Here is a 23,859-nt window from a genome sequence, read left to right on the forward strand (position 1 = left end):
GGGCATGATAATTACACCTACTTCATAGGGTCGATGTAAGGATTAGTGAAGGTGACACAGGGAAGCAGCATATGCCGCTACACAGTAAGTGATCAATAATGAGTAGCTATCATTATTCATCAACCCTTCCATTTATACAGAAAAAAATTTATTGCATGGTTATTATGTGTCAGGGACTGCCAGGCTTTCCACTTCAATACCTTGAGTTCCTTGGTTTCCACTTATGTATAAGACATCTAATTATAATAATAATAGCTATGGTGTTCTGAGTACCTATTTATGTACCATGCACTCTGCTAGATGTTTTATTACTGCATTACTTTTCATCTTTATTCTCATTTTGTGGAAACAGTAATTGAAGTACAGAATTTAAGAAATTTGTCCGGGATCACAAAGAAAGGATCAAGTTTGGGATTAATTCATTTTCTCTTTTTTCTTGTTCCATAGAATGTACTTACACAATCCTAGATGGTATAGCCTAGTATGGCCTACCACACACCTAGGCTACATGGTATAGCCTATTGCTGTTGGGCTGCAAACCTGTACTGTAGTTACTGTACTGAATACTGCAGGCAGTTGTAATATAATGGCAAATATTTGTATATCTAAACATAGAAAAGATGCAGTCAAAATATGATATAAAAGATAAAAATGGTATACCTGCTGCATAAGGCACTTACCATGAATGGAGCTTACAGGACTGGAAGTTGCTCTGGGTGAGTCAGTGAGTGAGTGGTGAGTGAATGTGAAGGCCTGAGACATTACTATACACTGCTATAGAATTTATAAACACTGTATACTTAAGCTACACTCAACTTACTAAAAAAGTTTTCTTTCTTCAGTAATAAAATAATTTTAGCTTACTGTAACCTTTTTACTTTATAAACTTTAAAATTTTTTTAACTTCTTGACTCTTTGTAATAACTTAGCTTAAAATACAAACACATTGTATAGCTATACAAAAATATTTTTTTCTTTATATCCATAAGCTTTTTTTTGTTTTTAGAATTTTTTTTTTCTTTTTTGTGTGTTTGAAACTTTTTTGTTGAAAACTAAGACACAAACACACACATTAGCCTAGGCTTACACAGGGTCAGGATCATCAATATCACTGTCTTCCACCTCCACATCTTGTCCCACTGGAAGGTCTTCAAGGACAGTAACACGCATGGAGCAGTCATCTCCTATGGTAACAATGCCTTCTTCTGCAATACCTCCTGAAGGACCTGCCTGAGGCTGTTTTACAGTCAGTTTTTTTTTTTTTAACAAGTAGGAGTGTACTCTAAAATTGAGATAAAAAGTATAGTATAGTATAAACATAAACCAGTAACATAGTCGTTTATTATCATTATCGAGTATTATGTACTATACATAATTGTATGTGCTGTACTTGTATACAACTGGCAACACAGTAGGTTTGTGTACACCAGCATCACCATCATATGTGCAGCCCATTGTTGACTGAAATGTCATCATGCAGCGCGTGACTGTGTTCTCCATTGCCCTACACATCAGGGGTAAGGTTAATTCAGTGCACCGTCATGGACTTCACTGTATTTTGATAAAACATTCATAAGCTTTCCAAGATGTGAAAGCACAATCATTTATCGCCACAGCTGTTTATCAGTGGTAGGAGATTGCAGTGAGCTTAATGCAGTGAGAGAAATAACGTAAGCTGCTGTGAGTATAACCTTTCCCACTCAGGAAAGCATGTTGAGAGAGAACTGCACTCCGCTCTCTTTGTGTTTTTTTTTTTTTTTGAGACAGAGTCTCACTTTGTTGCCCAGGCTAGAGTGAGTGCCATGGCATCAGCCTAGCTCACAGCAACCTCAAACTCCTGGGCTCCAGTGATCCTTCTGCCTCAGCCTCCCGAGTAGCTGGGACTACAGGCATGCGCCACCATGCCCGGCTAATTTTTTTTATATATATATCAGTTGGCCAATTAATTTCTTTCTATTTATAGTAGAGACGGGGTCTCGCTCTTGCTCAGGCTGGTTTTGAACTCCTGACCTTGAGCAATCCGCCCGCCTCGGCCTCCCAAGAGCTAGGATTACAGGCGTGAGCCACAGCGCCCGGCCTCTCTTTGTGTTTTAAAGCTTTCTTCCTCAACAAATTGTGTTTGGATAACTGGAGAGCCACATGCGAAAGAATGAAGTTGGACCCCTATCTTATATTGTGTACAAAAGTTAAAATTGGTTATTTTAATATTAATAACCAAATTTATTAATAACCTAAATGCAAGAGCTGAAACTATAAAATTCTTGGAAGAAAACATAAAGATAAATCTTCATGACTTTGGATTTGGCAATGGATTCTTAGTACACCAAAACATGAGCAATAATAGGCAAAAGATAAAGTGGACTTCATTTAAATTAAAAACTTTTATGCATCTAAAGAGATTATCAAGTAAGTAAAAAGACAGCCTACAGAATGGAAAAAAAATATTTGTAAATCATATATTTGATACAGGACTAGCATCCAGAATATATAAAGAGTTTTTATAACTCAACAATAAAAAGATAAACCATCCACTTAAAAATGGGCAAAGGATTGAATAGATGAATAAATGAATATGTATCATCTCTCCAGAGAAGATACGTAAGTGGTCAATAAGCACATGAGAAGATGTTGAACATCATTATTCTTTAGGGAAATGCAAACCCAAACCACAGTGAGATACCACTTCCCATGCATTAGGTTGGCACTAATAATACTATAAATAAAAAGGAAGATAAGTGTTAGTGAGGATGCAAAGAAATTGGAATGCTCATACTCTGTTGGTAGAAATGTAAAATGCTTCAGTTGCTGTAGAGAACAGTTTGGTGGTTCCTCAAAAAGTTAAACATAGAATAACCATGTGACCCAGCAAATCATCTCCTAGGTATATGTCCCCCAAATTGAAAACAGGTATACAAATATATGTCCATACATGTTCATAGTAGGACTCTTCACAGTAGCCAAAGAGTAAAAACAACCCAAATGCCTGTCGATGGACAAATGGCTAAACACCTTGTAGTATGTGCATACAATGGGATATTATTCAGCTATAAAAAGGAATAAAGTGCTGATATAAGCTATAATGTGGATGAGGCTTGAAAACATTATGTTAGGTGAAATAAGCTGGATGTGTCACATATTCCATTTATACGAAATACTCAGAATAGGTAAATCCATAAAGACAAAGCAGATTGGTGGTTGCTAGGGGTTGGAAGGAGGAAGAATGGGAAATGATTACTTAATGGATATAAGATTTCCTTTTGGGGTGCTGAAATATTTCGGAACTAGATAGTGGTGGTGGTTGTACAACATTGTGAATGTACTAAAGACCACTGAATTGTTCACTGGTTCACTGTAAAATGGTTAATTTTATATTATGTGATTTCATCTTAATAAAAAAAAGTCTACCAAGAAAAAAAAAAAAGACTAAAGTACTGGGCGTGGCCCACACCTGTAAACCAAGCTACTCAGAAGGCTGAGTCAGGAAGATCACTTGAGCCCAGGAGTTCTAGACCAGCCTGGGCAACATAGTGAGACCTTGTCTCTCTTAAAAAGAAATGAGAAAGTAAAGCATTCACAAACTTTGGTGCTTTAATTATTAGTAGTAATAGATGCTTGGTAGATACCAGTATTTCAGAACACTATTATTACAGATCACTGGCTGGGACCACCTGCCAGGATGGCTAGGTGGTGTCTGATTACAGCCTGTCCTCTTTGAGGAGGGGGGACCCCCAGCCAGGCATTCTTCAGTCAGATGTCTTCCGGGCCTGTTTGGGTAAATGTTTGAGGCCAGCTGGGTGTTAGGTGGCAGGGAGTGGTGGGGATTCGGTGGAACTGGGCTGTCCCCGTGCATCTAAAGGGATTCACATTCAGGCTGCCTGTCCCTGTGCTGATGCTTACCCTGTCCCCATCCTTCTGCCATCCCTTCAAGCCATCCAACAGACCATTACTATGAAACTTTATCCTCCTCTCCATGGCACCCTGTCCCAGCCACTTGGGGGTTTGGGGTGACAGGACTGAACCCCACTGAGTATGTGAGGGGAAAGACTCACTCTGGATCTTCTGTTTATGAGCCACTGAGAGAAATGGTCAGCAGCTGGCGGCCGCCGTGATAGAGGGAAGTTTCTTTAGCGTCACTTGCCCAGCAATTTGAATGCCTATTGGTCTGTTGTCTCTGCCAGAGAAGAGGGGCAGAGAGGCACAGAAGAGTCTGGGAAGTTTTCTGTTAATAAATGAGATGGAGAGGTGTTTTTTTTGTGTGTGTTTTTTTTTTAATCTGTCCCAGCATTCAGGATTCAGAGGCCTGTGCCTGCTTGGGAAGGAGGCGGGTGGGGAGAGGGTGTGGAGCAAGGAGGCCTGGTCCATCAGATGTAGGGAGTGGCTGGCGCTGGTTTCTTTTGTGCCTGCAGCTCTATGCTACTAATAATCCCTCTTTATTGCTGGCTTTCTGAGAAGCACACGGGACATAGAGATCTTTGGCTCACGTCTTTTCATTACATAACAATTCAGTGGACGTTTGTGGGGGGCAGGCAAAAAAGTATAGCTGTGTGAATCGAAGGACCTGCCTAAGTCCCCTGCCCTAAAATGTCCACCTCCCGAAAGGAAGACCCTCTTGGTACCCAAAGTACCGCCATCAGAGATTCCTTTCTTTAGCTACTGGGAGAGTTTGAGCTCTCAGGAGAGCCTTCTGATGCTGTGGGGTACCCCAGCGCACACCAGGCTGGGAACCAACCTGCACCTTTTCACTGTTCGCTGGAACCGAGTCATCGTTTTTTCTGTTGTCATTCTGTCTTTAGAGATTCCTTTGCCTACACTCCCCAGTGGGACTTGAAAGGGAGGTGGAAGGAATCTGTCTTCTCTGAAATCCTGTGTTCAAAGCTCTGAATTCCAAGTGACTCAGTGTCTGGCCCACAAGAGGTTGTGCTTGCACAGGGCCTTTGGAACTATCCTGCTTGTGAAAACAGCTTCTACATATCCAGCTCCTTAGCTGCCCCCTCAGGCAGAGTTCCTTGGCTTCGCTTATAGCACATTAGTCGGTCAGTATTTTTGCTCTGTTTAGCAAGATTGGTTCTCACAAGGGCACAGTTATCTCTGGGGCCACCATAGAGGTGAGGTGACTGCCTTAGCTGCTGCCGGAGAGGAGCCAGGGTGGCTCCCACACTGCAGTGCTTTGAGTGAGAACTTGGGAGACAGGGCCACTGCGTCACTACTTCAGTACTCTGGTTTCTTCCTCCTGGGGCATGTTCAGAGAGAACATCATAGGTGTGAGCTTGTCTGCCAGTTTTTATAGGTGGGGTGAGTTCCTGAATTAAGTGGAAATCTCGTTGCCAAAAAGACATGCTTCCGTAAGAGTTTAGGTAAAGTAACCTGGACAGGTTCGTGCCAACCGTCCACACACCATCTATAAAAGTACGCAGCGCAAAGATGGGTGCGTTGTAGATATGTAAGAAATGATGGCTGCTGCTGTCAGTCCATGGCAGCTGAACACCGGAGCGTACAGGAGAAGCCAGGAAGATGGCAGGAGGGTTCTGTATTCAGTGGTTTCCCTGTGATTAATGCAGACTCTGGTATCTTCTGTATTTTCCTTTCCTTGCCCAGTATTGATCCTCCAGAAGGTGGAGAATGGAGACCTGAGCAACAAGATTCTGAAGATCACTGATTTCGGCCTGGCTCGGGAGTGGCACCGAACCACCAAGATGAGTGCGGCGGGGACATATGCTTGGATGGCGCCTGAGGTCATTCGTGCCTCCATGTTTTCCAAAGGCAGCGACGTGTGGAGGTAAGGTCCGGAGGGGCAGGGTCAGTGTTCCCCAGGTCTCTCTTGGCTGCACACATGCTTCGGGACTTGGAGAATTGAGGTTCCAAGACACCCCAAGTAGGTCTCAGTGACCCCCTCAGAGCAATCTATGCTAATTTCCACATTACTGGGGGATAGTTTCATCTACTAAAAAATCCCTGTAGCACCATGGCAAGTACTGCCTCTGTGCAGGTCCCTTCGTGTCAGTGACTGCTCCCTAGGAAAGGCCGGCAGATTGTGGGGGCAACCTGTACTTCCGTCTCTGACCTGTAGGGTGGCAAGGGCACCTTCCCCAGCATCAGCCTGGCTTGCTCAGCGACAGTGCTGGGCTTTAGTGGCTGTGACTGCTGATGCGGGAAGGAGGTTGACCCAATGTCCTCACCGTAAGTTCCTGAGCCAAGGTATATTCTTGGCTGTCTCTTCCTTCTTGGTGGCCCAGAAACTATCCTTTCCAGTTATCCAGTTAATCTTTTAATCAAGGCTCTGTTAGATGCTGGTCTAGAAGTGGGAAAAGATGGGTCCTAAGCAGGCACCAAGAACTGCAGAGCCACAGATTAGAAATGACCAGCTGTCCACCTAGTAAGTGTCAGCCCAAGAGGTCACAAGGACAGGGATCATAAAAATCTTGTCCCCACTGAGGGGCGATGAGTGACTATAGAGTATGCATCCTCATGGCTGTGGGTCAGTAACCACCTCGGTATACAAAAGAAAGGGCTGTAGGTTATCACTGTGCATCAGCCTATGAAGTTATTGCTTCCTGATGTGTTGTAAAGTGAACTGTATGTAGGTATGGGTGTATATACACATTTTTTAAAAAAATAACTTTATGGAGATATTATTCACATACTATAAAGTTTACCCTTTATACACTTTAAAGTATATAAATCAATGGTTTTAGTATATTTACAGAGTTGTTCATTGATTGCCATTATTTTTTTTTTTTTTTTTTTTGAGACAGAGTCTCACTTTATTGCCCAGGCTAGAGTGAGTGCCGTGGCGTCAGTCTAGCTCACAGCAACCTCAAACTCCTTGCTCAAGCAATCCTCCTGCCTCAGCCTCCCAAGTAGCTGGGACTACAGGCATTCGCCACCATGCCCGGCTAATTTTTTGTATATATATATTAGTTGGCCAATTAATTTATTTCTATATATAGTAGAGACGGGGTCTCGCTCTTGCTCAGGCTGGTTTCGAACTCCTGACCTCGAGCAATCCGCCCGCCTCGGCCTCCCAGAGAGCTAGGATTACAGGCGTGAGCCACCGTGCCCGGCCTTGATTGCCATTATTATTATTGATAGTTTTCTAAGACTGTTATAACAAATTACAACAGAAATGTATTCTTTCACAGTTCTGGAGGCTGAAAATCTGAAATTAGTGTCAGCAAGGCCACACCCCCCAGAGACCCTAGGGAAAATTCTATTCCCAATAAGGATTTTGGGAATTAGGGCATGGACATGTTTTGGGGCCACCATTCAACCTACTACAATCACTGTCTACTTCCAGAATAGTTTTATCACCCAGAAAGGAAACCTCATGCCTATTGGCAGTCATTCCCTAACTCCTCCTCCCCATATTCCCTCACAAACAATAATTTATTTTCTGTCTCTATGGATCTACCTATTCTGGACATTTTACATAAATGGAATTGTATAATATGCAGTCTTTTGTGAGTGGCTTCTTTTCATTTAGCATAATGTTTTCAAGGTTCATTCAGGTTGTAGCTTATATCAGAACTTCATTTCTTTTTATGGCTTAATAGTCCATTGTATGGATAGATCACATTTATTTATCCATTCATCCATTGATGAACATTTGGGTTGCTTTCACTTTTTGGCTATTTTGAGTAATGCTGCTGTGGACATTTGTGTACAAGCATTTGTGTAAAGAGGTGTTTTTAGCTCTCTTGGGTCCATACCTGGGAGTGGGATTGCTGAGTCACATGGTAATTCTATGTTGAACTTTTTGAGGAACCACCAAACTTTCTCATTATGGTTACAACATTTTACATTCCCATTAGCAATGTATGAGGGTTTCAATTGCTTCACATCCTTTCAATACTTGTTATTATACGTTTTGTCTTTTTTTTCTTTTTTAAATTATAGCCATCCTAGCAGGTGTGAAGTGGTATCTCATTGTGGTTTTCATTTGCACTTTCCTAAATGACTAATGATGTTGAGTGTCTTTTTGTGTGCTTATTGGCTATTTGTATATCTTCTCTAGAGAAATGTCTATTTAGATTCTTTGCCAATTAAAAACAGGGTAAAAACTTTTTATTTTTGTTGCTGAGTTGAAAGAATTCTTTATGTGTTTTGGATACAAGTTGCTTATCAGATATATATAATTTGAAAATATTTTTTCCTTTCTATAAATTGTTTTTTCACATTCTTGATGGTGTTCTTTGAAACACAAATGATTTTAATTTTGATGAAGTCCAATTTACCTATTTTTTCTTTTGTGGATGGTGCTTTCTTGGTCATATCTAAAAAACCATTGCCTAATTCAAGGTCATGAAGATTTATACCTACATTTTCTTAAAGAGTTTTATAATCTTAGCTATTGCATTTAGGTCTCTGATCCATTTCAGCTTAATTTTTGTATATGGTGTGAGGTAGGGGTCCAACTTTATTCTTTTTCATGTGGCCACCAGTTATCTCAGAACCATTTATTGAAAAGACTAATTTTTCCCATTACATTTGTCTTGTCACCATTGCCAAAAGTGAATTTACCAGCAATGTAAAGGTTTATTTCTGGATTCTCAGTTTTGCTCCATTAATCTATATGTCTGTCTTTATGTCAGCACCACTCTTGATTAGTATAGCTTTGTTGTGAGTTTTGACATTAGGAAGTATGAGTTCCCCAATTTTGTTCTTCTTTTTGAAGATTATTGTGGCCATTGTGAGTCCCTTGCATTTCCTTGTGAATCTGAGGATAATTTTGTTAATTTCTGCAAAATAGTTGTGATTTTGATAGGAATTACATAAAATCTGTAGTTACTTTCCAGGCTATTGACAGATTGATAATAATAAATCTTCCAATCCATGAATATGGGACATCTTTCCCATATATTTAGATGTCATTCAATTTCTTTCAGTGATGGTTTGTAGCTTCTGTGTATTGAATCTTATTTTACCACACATTAATTACAAGGCAAAATAGCTAATGAGAAGAAATGAATTTTGCTTTCCTTGATATATATAACCCAATCCCATTAGGTTGAGCTATATTCATATACTGATATTCAACTGTTTTTGATCTATAAAAACAGCAGTTTGATGTTTCAGCCGAACACTTTCATTACATAACCATATGCTAATGAGATTAATCAATATATTAATGCAGCTAAGCTGCTATTACAAAGAGACCTACAGATATGGAGGCTTAAATGAGACAGAAGTGTATGACTCTTTCAAAGAGTAGTTCAGACAGTTCGGGCTGGCAGGGCAGCGTTGCCTCATGACATCATTTAGGAATCCAGGTGCTTTCGGCCACCCTCAGTGCACTGTCCTTGTCTGAAGGGTTACATTTGAGTTACCGTTACTTCAGTGTTATAGTCTTCAAAAAGGGGGAAAGACAGCTTATCCGTGGCAAGCAGTTTATCTTCAATTTGGAGACAAACCTGAAGTTGTGCACATCTCCCTCTGCACAAACCCCATTGCCTGCACTTGGTTACGCGAGTACTTCTGGCTCCAAGGGAGGCAGACAACGTAGGCCCTGGCTGGACAACTGTGTGCCCAGCTAAAACTCTTACCATGGGAGAAGGGGGGACTAGATTTGGGGGACAGCCAGCCACTTGTCACATTGAACTTTCTCTTATCTTTCTTCATGGGACAGTGTGACTTCTCGGTAATGTGATTGTTTTGTAGTTCCAGTATTCCTGCTAGGTTTCTTTTCCTAGTTGGACCCTGAAATTCCCCAGGTTTTATTATGACGTACTCTGAGGGTTTCTGCGGGTGATGATTTGGACAGAGTTGCGTCAAGTATCCAGGCACGTTGTTAATGGGAAGGGAAAGCACAGCTGCCTAATGGAGGGTCTGCTCCTAGTGACAGAAATGGGAGGGAGGGAAGGACAAGGCCCTTGCAGGGTTTTGTGCTGCAGAGAAGAAACAAGGGCAGGACCTTTCAATTCTTCCCCAAAGTAGGTATCCTTGTTTCAGGCCTAAGCTCCAGGTCTTGCCCTTCACCCACAGATCCTGAAAGCAGGTGTGAAGAGCCTCTGGTGAGAGGAATCTAATGAAATTGTTCTACTCTCTGAAGAGAGTAGCTTGGAGATAAACCTCTAATCAACAGCACGTTCAGTGAAGTATCTTAGATGTTGTCATGTGATCTGCCAGTGGGTGTCTAGTGTAGAATTGTTCCCAGGACTTAAGCTGCCTGACAGTTTGGTTAATGAATGTGGTTTGAAAACATCGGTTAAGTAGGTCTTTAGTACCCTACTCCTCAAGCCCCTAAGTTGCCCCAAATGATCTCTCACCTTTACCAGAGTAAACTGTACCCATTGCTATACATATGGCAATACTTGTACACACTGGTAACAATAATGCTACACCTACAAATGCTAATGGGCTAGGCTCTGTGCTAAATGCTGCACATCATTTATCTCATTTATAATCCCCAAAGTAGGTATTGTTATTTCCATTTTGTAGGTGCAGCTCAGACAGTTTGAGTCAAGTCATGTGCCTAAGTTCATCTAGGTGGTAGATGGGAAGCGGTGATTAGACCTGGATATGTGTCTCAAGTGTTAAAAGTTAGTGCTTAGGCCGGGTGCAGTGGCTCACGCCTGTAATCCTAGCTCTCTGGGAGGCCAAGGTGGGCAGATTGCTCAAGGTGAGGAGTTCGAAACCAGCCTGAGCAAGAGCAAGACCCTGTCTCTACTATAAATAGAAAGAAATTCATTGGCCAACTAATACATATAGAAAAAATTAGTTGGGCATGGTGGTGCATGCCTGTAGTCCCAGCTACTCAGAAGGCTGAGGCAGTAGAATCACTTGAGCCCAGGAGATTGAGGTTGCTGTGAGCTAGGCTGACACCACGGCACTCACTCTAGCCTGGACAACAAAGTGAGACTCTGTCTCAAAAAAAAAAAAAAAAAAAAAAAAAAAGTCAGTGCTTGTAGCCATGTTACCATCTATATGTTCTTGTTCCTCTTCAGGGTGACTATAACTCTCCATGGCTAGGGCCTAGCAGGATGTCCCAGGGAGGGCCAGAGCATACCTAGGAATTTGGTTCAAAGCTGGTTCCCAAATGGATTTGTAATTCATTTACTCATTCAAGAAGTATTTGTTCAATACTTACTCTGTGCTAGGTACCGGCTGAGTCTGAGGCCCCCTCCTCCCCTCCCTCCTGGTGCCCACGGCCGACTGAGTTTGTCTTTCATCCGCCCTTCGAGTGTGCTTATGAGGGTCTCCTCCACATGCTTTGATGCAGGGTGGGATGATAATGGTCCAGACCCTCAGCTGTGTAAGTTTCCCGGTCTGCTTGGATTGGGAACCGCCTCACCGAGAGTGAGGGCGAAACCATTCCCTGTGGCTGTGCTATGTGGGGATGGCAGTGGTTATGGTCAGAGGGCATCAACTCACAAGGACTCCTTGCCTCTTGTGTGTGGGCTGAGGTGGAGGCATTTTCTTAATCATTTTAAGTTTTTAAAATTACAATAGTAAAATATGTTCCCTATCGAAAAAAAAAAATTAGAAAATAGAGATAAAAAAGGAAAGAGAAGAAAAGAAAATCACCCTAAACCCACCTATATTAATACAGAAGATAATCTACTTAATATATTGATTTTTTGGTGTGTTTACTCGTATTCATGGGCTCATCTACCTATCCCTTAAAATGGGATCATTCTTCTGTTTTGTAAGCTGCTTTATTTTATTTTATTTTATTTTATTTATTTTTACTTATTTTATTTTTTGAGACAGAGTCTTACTCTGCCTGTATTAGAGTGCCGTGGCATCAGCCTAGTTCACAGCAACCTCAAACTCCTGGGCTCAAGCGATCCTTCTGCCTCAGCCTCCTGAGTAGCTGGGACTACAGGCATGCGCCACCATGCCCGGCTCATTTTTTCTATATATTTTAGTTGGCCAATTGATTTTTTTCTATTTATAGTAGAGACGGGGTCTCGCTCTTGCTCAGGCTGGTTTCGAACTCCTGACCTCAAGCAATCCACCCGCCTCGGCCTCCAAGAGTGCTAGGATTACAGGCGTGAGCCGCCACGGCTGGCCTGTAAGCTGCTTTTTGAATGTAAGATAGCATGAACATGTTACCACATTAATGAATATGTTGTTATGGTTATGTCAAGGGTTATATTAATGTATATATTACATATATACGTTAGTAAACATATCCTCATTTTGAATGTCTGACCAGTTAGCAACAACCAGAAGGATAAGTGTATGTTATTTTACAATTTACAAAGTGTTTTCACATATATTAGCTCAATTATCTTTGCCAAAGATTATTAAGCAGTCCGCGTGGTTCCTGGAATGTAGGGTCACAGATAATTTACCAAGTGCAAGAGATTCCCCGGCCCAGCCCAGTCAAGGGAGACCGAGCCCCTCCTTTCAGAGCGTGAGTCCTGAGCTCGACAGCCTGAGAGATGCTGCAGGTTAATAAGAAAAAGAGCTCTGAGTGAATTCTCTGCGGGTTGGGTTAGGCAGCTCTGTGGGAGCTGGTGGTTCTGTGTTGGGGGAGGACTCAGGCAGTGGTTTCGCTGAGCTGGCCCTTCCAGGCTGCTTGTGAATGGTCTTAAAGGGACCTCTTGATCCTTTCATCCTGGGTGGGTGACAAAGTAGACTAAACCTGGTATTAAGTCACTTTGCCTTCTACTGCCCACCTATTCCTAGGGCTCAGATTTGGGTAACTTATATTTCTCCAATTTCTTTCTTGGACTCTATTCCTGCCAACGGAATACCAAGCCTTCGTTTACATCACCCACCTTCCATTGTAAAAAATGAAGGGGGACATTGGCAGAGGAAAACCGACTGGTTTAGTCAGCCCCAGAAAGGCCACTGCTTTGAATGCTGGTGTCCCTCAGCAGGGCTCTCGCCAGATGGTGTAGGCTCTGCGGAACCCTTCTCAGACATGTTCTCATTTCAGGCCCTTTCTGAGGAGAAAGCACACAGGTGGCAGTTTCTGGATGAGGAGTAGCTGTTGGTGTTATTGATTCCTTGTAGCTATTCTGTGAGGTAGGTATGGCTGTCTTTATCGTATGGGCGAGGAAACTAAGGTTTGGGGAGATGAACTTGCTTCCCCAAGAGCACGTAGTTGGTGAGTGATGAAGTAGGCATTTGACTCAAGTCTGTCTAAATCTGTCTTAGGTAGCATTCTTCCTACCTTGGTCAGCCGTTCTCACATTTCTCTTAGCTATGGAAGCCTTGAAACAGGCTAGAATGCAGATGAACAAAGAAACAAGCCAGGTAAGAGCAGAGGTGCCCTCACCCAAGCTAAGAAGGGTAGGTCCCGGGCTCCTTCCTCTTCCAGGTGGCCTGAGGCATCTCCACAGGACATAGAGTGCACAGAAGGGATGAAAGGACACAAACAGGACACGCTGGGATCTTTGAAACACTCTACTGTCTTTCTGGGTAGTCAGGGCTCAGATACCAGTTGTCTTTGCCTGACTGGAAGAAAGGGTTCTGCGGGACCTTTGGTGTTTGTTTTCCAGGATGGAGGTGGCATTAATGCCAAGAGCAGAAGGTGGCTTTGACCCAGGAATCTGGTCGGCTGTGCTGAGGGTTCTTAGACGTCACTTGGTAGCAGCTGCCCAGCATGACCAATGTCTAGATGAGTCACATTAAAGGTTTGTGAAGAAGTGCAATAGTGCAATTCTTGATGGTGTTCTAGGTTTACTTGGACAGCTTGCAGGACCATCTGACCGCGCGTGCCCTCCCCTCCAACTCACTCACTCATCTATGAGTGCCTACTGTGTACCAGAGCCTGTGTGGGGCCCTGAGGATGCAAACATTAAAAACTGTTGTCTCTGCTCTTTAGGAGCCCACAGGCTGGTAAACAAACAACTGCGATACATGGCAGCTCAGAAGGGCCGAGGACCATCTGGGGCTGTCAGGGAAGGCTTCCTACTGTGTCCAGCGTTGTTCCCTTCAGCCTCTGACTAAAATCCAGCTCCTTGGTCTAGACAAGTCAAGACCTGCAATTCTGTACTGGGCTTTTTTCCTGTCAAGACACATAAAGAAGATGACAGTATTTGGAGGCCTTGCTAGCGTAAAGCCATCATCCATTGAGACTGGTCAGGCTGCGCTGAAGGTCCCTCGGTAGCCTCTGATGCACTGACACGATTGGCACGTTGCTTTTCTTGGGAGCCAAGCCAGACCTCTTGAGATTCTCTGCGGGCCAGCACACACTCTGCATCGTGTCTCTGCACACACAGGTCCCTGCCTTTGCAGCACTGACCCTCTCCTTCACTCGGCAGTCACGGTTTGGCCCAGGGTCTGTCTCCCGCTTCCTTCCTGGTCTGGCACAGGTGGCCTTCCTTTGTGCCCTTGTGGTGTTCTGGTGGTCCTCTCTTCTCTCCTACTCACTCCTCTCTTTGTGGGTAAGATCTGCGTCTTTTATCCTGGATCCCAGGGCCTGGCATTGAGCTTGATGCAGAGTATATATTTAGTCAATGTTTAAAATGAATGAATAAATGCTGGGACGTTTGGGTTGGATCTGAAAAGATGATTAGAGTTTATCAAGTCGAGAAATGGTAGAAAGGCATTCTAGAGAGAAAGACTTGAGAGTTGTTGGTCCAGGGCCCATGAAGATATGCTCCGTGTACACCCTTAACCTATGCTACTAAACCCATCTAAATGTTATTTTCCTCAGCTGCAAAATGGTGATAGTACTTATCTCTCAGGCTTGTTATAGGGATTCAAGGTGATGTTTGGAAGGTACCTGAGCACTCTACATGTACAAGGTATCATGATACATGGTATGGGCTTTATTATTATTTTTAAAATTAATATGACCTTTATTGTTGGTTGCAAACTATTGATGAATATCACAATAAATTCGAGGTAGATGTTGAAAACCTCCGGAGCACCGTTCTTCTGATTGTTCATAGCCTTATATTTTCTTGTTCTGACTTATTCTTGGAAGGACTGCTGAGTGATTTTTGTCTGGTTCTAACTGTGAATTTGTAGAATAATTCTTCCACTAAGCTTTGTACTCTGCCTTGCCTGACTCACAGGACTCGAGAAAAGAAATTCTTCATGTGCACATGAAAGGTGGGGAGGGCACGAGGGCACGATGAAGTTCTCCCAGCGGACACACCGCTCTGCCCCACCGATGCGGGCTGCCCTTATGAAACTTTTCCCTTTGAATTAGACAAAGGTCTCCATTAAGGACCCACTCATGCTGCTTCGGGGGCAGGAATCTATTCAACCTAGCGGGCATTTAAAGAAATCTTGTAGGGAAGCAAAACCTGTTTTTGAGTGGTAGGCTCTCTGCTTTTGTAAAGCTGAAAAAAGTATCTGTGGCAAAAGCTGAAGTTTTCTTAAAATGGAAAAGAATTTATCTTTGGGAGGCTGCCTCTTCTACCAGTTTATTTCATTAACAGTAACAAAATAGCTGTGGCCATGGAGCACTTATTTAAACTCTGTAGTAACTCATTTAATTTCATGACAGCCTCATGAGACTGGTAATGCTATTTGTACTTTACAGATGAGGAATTAGAGCCTTAGAGAGATGTAGGAACTTGTACAAGGTCACATAGCTGGGGAGTTATGGAACAAGACTTTGAAACCAAGCATGCTTGGCTTTTTTTGCTTTTAGCAAGTAGGCTTTATGGCTTCCCTTTTGTATTGCATTAGTACTTCTATTTCTTGAGTTTCTCTGTGTGTTGGGGAGAATGTGGCATGCTCAGGAAAGCCTTGTGAGCTATTTCAGTGGAGTTATACCTGCGGTTTATTATATGGCTTCTGTCTCGTTCCTCTCCCTAGCTACGGGGTGCTGCTTTGGGAGCTGCTGACTGGCGAGGTGCCCTTCCGCGGCATCGATGGCTTAGCGGTAGCTTATGGAGTGGCCATGAACAAACTCGCCCTTCCTATTCCTTCTACGTGCCCAGAACCTTTTGCCAAACTCATGGAAGGTAAGTCATCCCCTGGCCTGAACAAAATTGGAGACAATTTACCTTCTTATAAGCACTTGGTAGATTTTGGCCAATTCTGTAAGATCAGTTACTAAAAGAGGAGATAAAGTATTAGTCACCCAAGGAGGCATCCTGTGGGCAGCTGGAAGAGCAACTTCAAGATGATGTCAGCATCCTTCTGTCGCAGGTCTCTGCCCTCCATCTCCAGGGACTGTGCAGTTGACTTAGTATCTAAAGCCAGTGCTTCAGCTGTTGTTACTTAACATGAAATAAGAAGGTATAGCAGCTTTTATTTCAGGACCTCTGAGTGTCTTACATACAGAAATGAAGAACATCTAAGAAGATAGGAACTCTTAAGTCATCTAGTCCTACCCCATAATTTTGTAAGTGAGAAATCCAGAGCTGAGGGAGGTCAAGTGGCCAGGTCGAGTGGCTGTCATACTGGGCAGCGGCTGATCTGGGATTAGGTAGAATTCACTTTGCCTGACTCCCACCCTGATGCTTTTTAACCTTGCCTTCTCCTCACTCCATTGGGGTGGGGGGAGAGTAGCTCCTTTATTTATGGGAAATTGAGCCCCAGGGTGTAGTTAACCATTGTTAGGACTTGAATCATATGGTAACATGGTAAATTGTGGTAGTAGTACTTTATTCGAGCAAATTCTTTGGGCTTGCTTTTTTAAAAATACTTATTTAACAGAATGGGACAAGTGCAGACCTGCTGCACTTTATTTCCAGTTTCATCCTTTACAGATGTTATGACGGACAGCTTGTTTAACTTCCCGAGCCCCATTTGGGGTTTCGTAAATTCCAACCTCTGTTTCTGGAAGGAGAAACGAGAGGTAGTTTTCTGGTAAATGAGGTCACGTCACATCTTCGGTCTTGCGTTGGCCTCTGTCTGTTCATGGTTTCTGTTTCCTCACGCGCCCCTGCAGACTGCTGGAATCCCGACCCCCACTCACGACCATCGTTCACCAATATCCTGGACCAGCTCACTACCATAGAGGAGTCTGGCTTCTTTGAAATGCCCAAGGACTCCTTCCACTGCCTGCAGGATGACTGGAAACATGAGATTCAGGAGATGTTTGACCAACTCAGGGCCAAAGAAAAGGTAAAATTAAAAAAATTAAAAAATAAAAACAGAAAAATGTCATGTGTTGAATTCATGGACCTCTCCCCTGGGGTCTCTGGACTGAGTCTGACTGCCCACTCTGATTCTGACACCACCACCCTCCTGCTTGGTATCCGCTTTGTTGTCCAAACCAGAAAAGTGCACAATTGGGCAGTTACCCGCTGGGTGTCTCACTCTGCCAGCTGAAAATGGGAGAGGGCTCTGGAAAGGTTTCTTGATTGTACGGCGGACTTACAGAGGAAGGTTAACTTGATATAGGATATTTCAACATTGAGAACAGTCATCAGAACATCCTACCAGTGTCTTTTGTGTTTTTTTTTTGTTTTTTTTTTTTTTTTTTGAGACAGAGTCCCATGGCATCAGTCTAGCTTACAGCAACCTCAAACTCCTGGGTTCAAGCAATCCTCCCACCTCAGCTTCCCGAGTAGCTGGGACTATAGGCATGTGCCACCATGCCTGGCTAATTATATATATATATATATATATTATATATATTTTAGTTGTCCAGCTAATTTCTTTCTATTTTTAGTAGAGACGGGGTATCGGTCTTGCTCAGGGTGGTCTCAAACTCCTGAGCTCAAATGATCCACCTGCCTTGGCCTCCCAGAATACTAGGATTACAGACGTGAGCCACTCCACTCGGTCCTTCTGATGTCTTTTGACATCAGAATTGGAAACAGAATATGGGCCATGGATAGGGTCTGAAAGTGTGTGGCATTTTTCGTGTTTTTATGAAAAGTATTCCAAGCACTTACCAACCAGGGAGTTCAGATCTCTAGCCTACTAGAGATCTGCCCTTTTGTTTCTGTGGCCATTCCCTAAATGGCCCTTCTTTGCTCCCTTGGCGTGTCACCGGCGGTCAGTGTGCACACAGGGGAAGCCAGTTACAAGCAGTTATGTTGCTTATACTGTAGTGGCAGGACTGAATCTAAGGGATAAAGCTCAGGCAAAAGGCACCTTCATATAGACTTTGTTCATTTCTTTTTCTTTTCTCACTCTGCGCTATGGGAATTTGGGAAGATAATAGCAATATGACTATAATAGTAGTCAAAAGTGTGTATGACTTTAGGTTTCCCAGTTTTTTCACTGGAAAGGTTTGATGAGATCTTTTTATCTGTTTTGTCCAGGGGTCCTAGGGCCCCTGCCCCCAGTGTGTAGGGCAGGTGTTACCATTTCCATCTCAGAGCTGAGGGTCAGTGATGTGCCTAACTCACAGAGCTGGTAAGTGGGGAAGCAGAACCACCAACCTGGGCCTTCTGATTCCCAAACCTGCATTCTTCGTAATATCATTGTTGTTCCCCTATACATGTTGCTTAAAAATAATTTCTGGAGCTGATTTGAAGAGATTAAACTCTTTGTATGGATCACAGCACAGTGCTAAGCCCAGTGCTACTGTCAGGTCCGTGAGCATTCTGTGGAAGAATGGAGTGAGCTTCTGACGAATCTTCAGACCTGGTGGGTGGACCTGCACTGACTATTGAATAATCATTGTAAGAACCTGTTCCCATTCTGGCTAGAAGAACCTGCAGAGTTGCTGGCCTTTGGGGTCTTTTTTTTTTTTGATTGCTGAATCACAGACTCTTTGTTACCCTTCTTTGGATTGATGAAATTATAAGGGTACCAGCCATTAAGAAAAATGAAAGTGGGAGTTTGTCAGTAAGTAGTTACTAGGAAACGTCAAACCCATGCTCATAATAGCTAATATCTGCAGAGCATGCACTACGTGCCGTGCTTTCTTATAATTTATATGAATTGTTTTGTGTAATAAGATAATCATCATCTTATGTCTATGGTGACAGTGCTATTAATTCTCTATTACATGTGGTGCCCACATTAACTTGCCCAAGGCCACACAGTTAATGACAGTGAAGCTGGGACCTGAATTGCAGGCACCTTGTTCCAGAGTCCTTGCTGCTAACCACCATGCCATGAAGCCTCTCTGTGATAAGGCTTATCATTTGGTAAATGAAAGTAAGATGTATAAAGAGTTTTCCTTCTGGAGTGACTCTTTTTCACAAGTAGGGATTAGCCGTGTGTTGTGAGGGTCTTTCAGGTGTATGGTGCCATAGGTGTATACTCCACAAATACCCTGATTTACCATATGATCCAGCTCATTCTTCAGATTGACTCAACCTACTACTGCTTCTAGGTATTGTGAAGATGGATTGGTCTCTAGTCTGGGATTTGAGTTCCTTTAAAGGAAGGGGCTAAGACCCAAACCATCCCTTAGACAAGAACATGCAGGAGATGAGCACTTAAAAGGTTGAAATTAGTTTGAACTTTTAAACATTTCCTTTTAACAGCAAAATCAACCCAGCAGGAATAATTTTCCTGCATCTCTCATGTTATTTGTTCTCCTGGTAGTGGGGCAGGGGAACCAAAGATTGGAGGGTGCACAACAGTCAGTTTGAGGCTGATTTCATCAGAGAAGCAGAAGTTCAAAAGTTCAAGTTCAGCTCTCAGGAACTTAGGGTGAATCTAGATTCCAGTAAAGAAGGATGAATTTGTAAAATTGTCCTTTGTTTCCTTATTATTTCTCATTTATTTATTGACTCCATAGTTACTCAACCACTGAGCATCTACCCTGCACCAGACACTTTTCAATGTGCTACTTCTCTTGTCTTTTCTCTCTATCATTTTTTTTTCTTTTGACCCCTGGTATTCTGATCCTTTCTATCATTTTTATGGCTCCTTTGATATATCTTGGGAGGTGGAACACAAGTTGAATGACAAGTTTATAACATCAGAATATTTTATTTGTATCTTGTCTCTGTCCTCTGTTCTGTTCTCTACCTGCTTCTCACTTCTCCATTATATGCTCACATACTTTTTTTCTAGCTCTAGGTTCCCCAAATAGGTTTGCCTATTTTGTTTTAGTTCAGAATGGCTTCTTACAGTGGTGTGTTTCATTGAGAAATCAAGTTTTGACCACAGACCACAGTTTTGTTGCTATGGCTGATTTATTGAAGAAATGGCATACTTTTTGGACGTGGTTCTCTCAGATTATTGACATTGAGACTTGCTAAATTTTAGTCTTTCCACTCCCAACCACCCCACTTAACTCCCAGGCCCAGGGTAACCAGTGTTAACAGTTTAGATACTAGATTCTAAAATGTTATACACGGGCTTTGTTTTCATTTCTGTTTTCTGTCTTACGTCCTGATTTTCTGTTCCCCACCCTCCTCCCAGGAACTTAATCCTGGGCTCACTTATAAAGTCATGCAGAATAAAAGGGGGAGGCAAGGAAGAGGTTTTGCCCACCTGATGTGGCTCCTACCTCTGTTCTCAGAGGAGGACAAAAGGGACTGTTTTTGGGTCCCAAGAAAGGATTCCAGATGGAACTTTGTCCCGGTTCTGCCTCCCGATTTCTGGCTCCAACTCTCCCCTCAGCAGTGAGACTGGCTGTCCTTGTCCTTGAGGTGCTGAGAGGCACAGCCTGTGCTGGGTGACTCTTCTGTGCCCACTGAACGGTTAGTTTCAGGGTGTGTGATAGAACAGTGGGCGAGTTTGCTTCTAGAGTGAGCACCTGGCAGAGACCTCAGGAAACGTTTTCTCTTCTCCTTGCTGTGCTTTCGTGATCCTTCCGTAGCAAATTGCTGTCCTGTAAAGTAAGGGGAGAGTTGAAACCACACCCCTCAGTGGACTCATTCTCCAAGCGAACACAAAGATGTGGAGGACATGTCTCACCTACGTTTTCAACAGCCACCTTGGAAATATATTTATATTTATAATTATTATTTTTTTGACAGAGTCTCACAGTGTTGCCCAGGCTAGGGTGCCGTGGTGTCAGCCTAGCTCACAGCAACCTCAAACTCCTGGGCTCGAGGAATCCTTCTGCCTCAGCCTCCCGAGTAGCTGGGCCTACAGGCATGCGCCACCATGCCCAGCTAATTTTTTATATATATATATATATATATATATATATATATATATATATATATATAAATTTTATATTTAAATATAAAATTCTAAAATCTAAAATATTTTAGATATCTAAAATATAAATATATATATTTATATATATTTATATTTTAGTTGGCCAATTAATTTCTTTCTATTTATAGTAGAGACAGGGTCTCGTTCTTGCTCAGGCTGGTTTCAAACTCCTGACGTTGAGCAATATACCTGCCTCAGGCTCCCAGAGTGCTGGGATTACAGGCGTGAGCCACTGGGCCCAGCCAAAATATATTTATTTTTATTTGAATGTTAGGTGATGCCTGGAGGATGCTTCATTTACAGTGGATACATTTTAAGCTAGACAACTCTAAGTGAGCTCTAGTTTTAAAAAAATCTTTTTTTGTAATAGAAAAAATTAAAATAGAATCAAGTCTGTCAAATTCAAATGCATTATTATATTTTCTATTCAAATTCTGATTCTTTTTTCAACCACAGGCAGTTTTAATCAAGAATGAAGGAGCAACTGGACACCCCCAGCCTTCATGTCTGAGGCTTGGCCCATGGCTTTGGCTTCTCTGGCTGTGTCCTCACGATGGCTGTTCCCAGCCTCCTGTCCCGCCATCCAAGGTGGTCAGGTGTTCCTTTGCCAGCTGACTAGTGAGCCGGGTCTCCACCGAGCATCACAGGAGAGTTCTCTAGGCTGCCATGAACCCTCTGGGCATTCTCAGGCCTCCCCCCAGGGCCCCTCTGCACCGAGTGCCCCACTCTTCTCTCTGACCGTTCTGCCCGTCCTGCAGGAGCTTCGCACCTGGGAGGAGGAGCTGACTCGGGCCGCGCTGCAGCAGAAGAACCAGGAGGAACTGCTGCGGCGTCGGGAACAGGAGCTGGCCGAGCGGGAGATCGACATTCTGGAACGGGAGCTCAACATCATCATCCACCAGCTGTGCCAGGAGAAGCCCCGGGTGAAGAAACGCAAGGGCAAGTTCAGGAAGAGCCGGCTGAAGCTCAAGGACGGCAACCGCATCAGCCTCCCCTCCGGTCAGTGGCCAGGGACCTGCAGGGCAGCAAAGAGCTGGTGTGGCAGAGGGTCTTAGGAGCTCTGGGGACAAGGCCCCTGGCCTCAAAGCGGAGCCCATTTAAAATGGGCCATTGTGTTCCGTGGGAAGACTGGCTTGCTGAAAATCTACCCCACTCCAGGGCAATTGTTGAGTGTAAATGAATGCACACGGAATATGAGGGTAGACCGGCGAGGTCCAGCCTGCTAAATCCTGGCGGCTCACACAGGCGCGCATCTCACTTTAGGCAGACCTGGAGAAGCAAGTGTGTGATTGGGGGAAAACGGCTCCAGGATGTGCATGTGTGAGACAAGAGAAGACTTGGCTCTGTAAAATAACTCGTCTCAAGGCTTCTTTAAAGAATTCGTTCTCTGGGTGCAGTCAAGAGAAGGTTTAATGTATTATATAATAATTTAAGATTTACCCATAGCCTTTCAGAAACATGCATCAGCTGAATACAGGTACATTTATGATATTACAGCCTTGGGGAAAATGTAAAGAGATATGAAACTATGAATTAGAATCTTTGTAGTGTGTAGTGTACCCATGGAGGGAGGTGAGTGTTTATGTAGATAAAAATGTTTGTAGTGTTCTGAGTTGATAAGGCCCTGGGAAGCAGGCTTATTAGAAGTGTAAGGAACCAAGGAAAAATGGCATCATAGGAGCAATGTTGGATGATTTTAAATACTAGAATGGTGGCTTAAGTGCACACGAGAGAATTCATTCAACGAAATGGAGTGAATGTGTTCGTGGGACATGTTTACTGGTTTCCTGGTTGCACATTTTTCTTTAATTTTGGACAGCATGGAGTCTTTAAGCATCTCTCAAGCATTTAGGTGCCAGCGTACTGTTGCGTGCTGGGGTTGCAGATATAAAAGGGACAGTTCCCACCTGCAGGGAGGTCACAGTCTGGTGGGGAGACCTAGGTGCAAGCAAGCAGCTATTTATTATACCTGTTTGATAGATGAGGAGACTGAAGCTCAGGAATTCAGAGCTGCCAGCTTTACGTTCTTTGTGCTGTACCCAACTGCCTGGGACTATGTCAGGGTTGGAGCTATCTGCCCCATCTCTCACTTCCCTGGGTCCCCACCAAGGGCTGGTCCGCAGTACCCTGCTCTGTCTGCATGTAGTGAGAAGCATCAGTCTCCGTACTTTGGTCCCTGAGAAAAGAAGGCCAAAATCTATCTAGTAATAGATTATATGAAACCAAGAATTTTGAGTTAAATTTCCTACAATAATCAACATGATCTCATGAGCTAAAAGCTATTCTGAATACATAATTGTCCCACCCATATACGTTATATTGACAGCTTTATGAAGACTGTGTAATGAAGTTCACTTGGGTAATGAATTTTTCATCTTTTCCTACTTTTATCCTGCCCTGTCCCTTGGGAAAAATACATGGTTCTGAAAGAGAACATTTCCCAGGTGAACAAAGAGCTTTTCAGGAAACTAGGGCCTGTCCCTCAGGCCTGCCAGGAAATGTCAGATTTCTTATACGAATCTGACTATGGGAAGATTTTAATGCACACGCATGTGTTTGTCTTTCCTCAAGCAGATTTCCAGCACAAGTTCACGGTGCAGGCCTCCCCCACCATGGATAAAAGGAAGAATCTTATCAACAGCCGCTCCAGTCCTCCCGCAAGCCCCACCATCATCCCCCGCCTTCGCGCCATCCAGTGTGAGACTGTTTCCCAAACTAGCTGGGTCCAGAACACACCAGGGGCACCTGTCCCCTGCCCTGTCCAGCCACCGACTGGCCCAGGCTTGCTCCATCCATACCTTCTGCCACTCTTGTCGCCATGTGTGTACACATGCACATATGTACGCATACCCTTAGCACCCCCTTGCTTCTTTCCATTAACTTTGCTGCTGCTTCCTCTCCCTTGTGCTCTTAGTCAGATAG

The 23,859-nt window shown here is 43.4% G+C and overlaps 1 protein-coding gene across 3 annotated transcripts in view; it reads left to right on the plus strand.

Moving 5' to 3' along the window:
* Positions 1–23,859, plus strand: part of MAP3K9 (mitogen-activated protein kinase kinase kinase 9) — a 69,864-nt gene that overhangs the window by 37,225 nt on the left and 8,780 nt on the right. For all 3 annotated transcript variants that reach the window (XM_076003897.1, XM_012756142.3, XM_012756143.3), the window contains exons 3-7: positions 5,596–5,776; positions 15,724–15,872; positions 16,805–16,980; positions 21,696–21,936; positions 23,512–23,634. In XM_076003897.1, the coding sequence (XP_075860012.1) occupies positions 5,596–5,776; positions 15,724–15,872; positions 16,805–16,980; positions 21,696–21,936; positions 23,512–23,634 (870 nt within the window). The remainder of the gene's footprint in view (positions 1–5,595; positions 5,777–15,723; positions 15,873–16,804; positions 16,981–21,695; positions 21,937–23,511; positions 23,635–23,859) is intronic.

The sequence above is a fragment of the Microcebus murinus genome, chromosome 6 (genome assembly GCF_040939455.1).
Source record: "Microcebus murinus isolate Inina chromosome 6, M.murinus_Inina_mat1.0, whole genome shotgun sequence".
Taxonomy (NCBI): Eukaryota; Metazoa; Chordata; class Mammalia; order Primates; family Cheirogaleidae; genus Microcebus; species Microcebus murinus.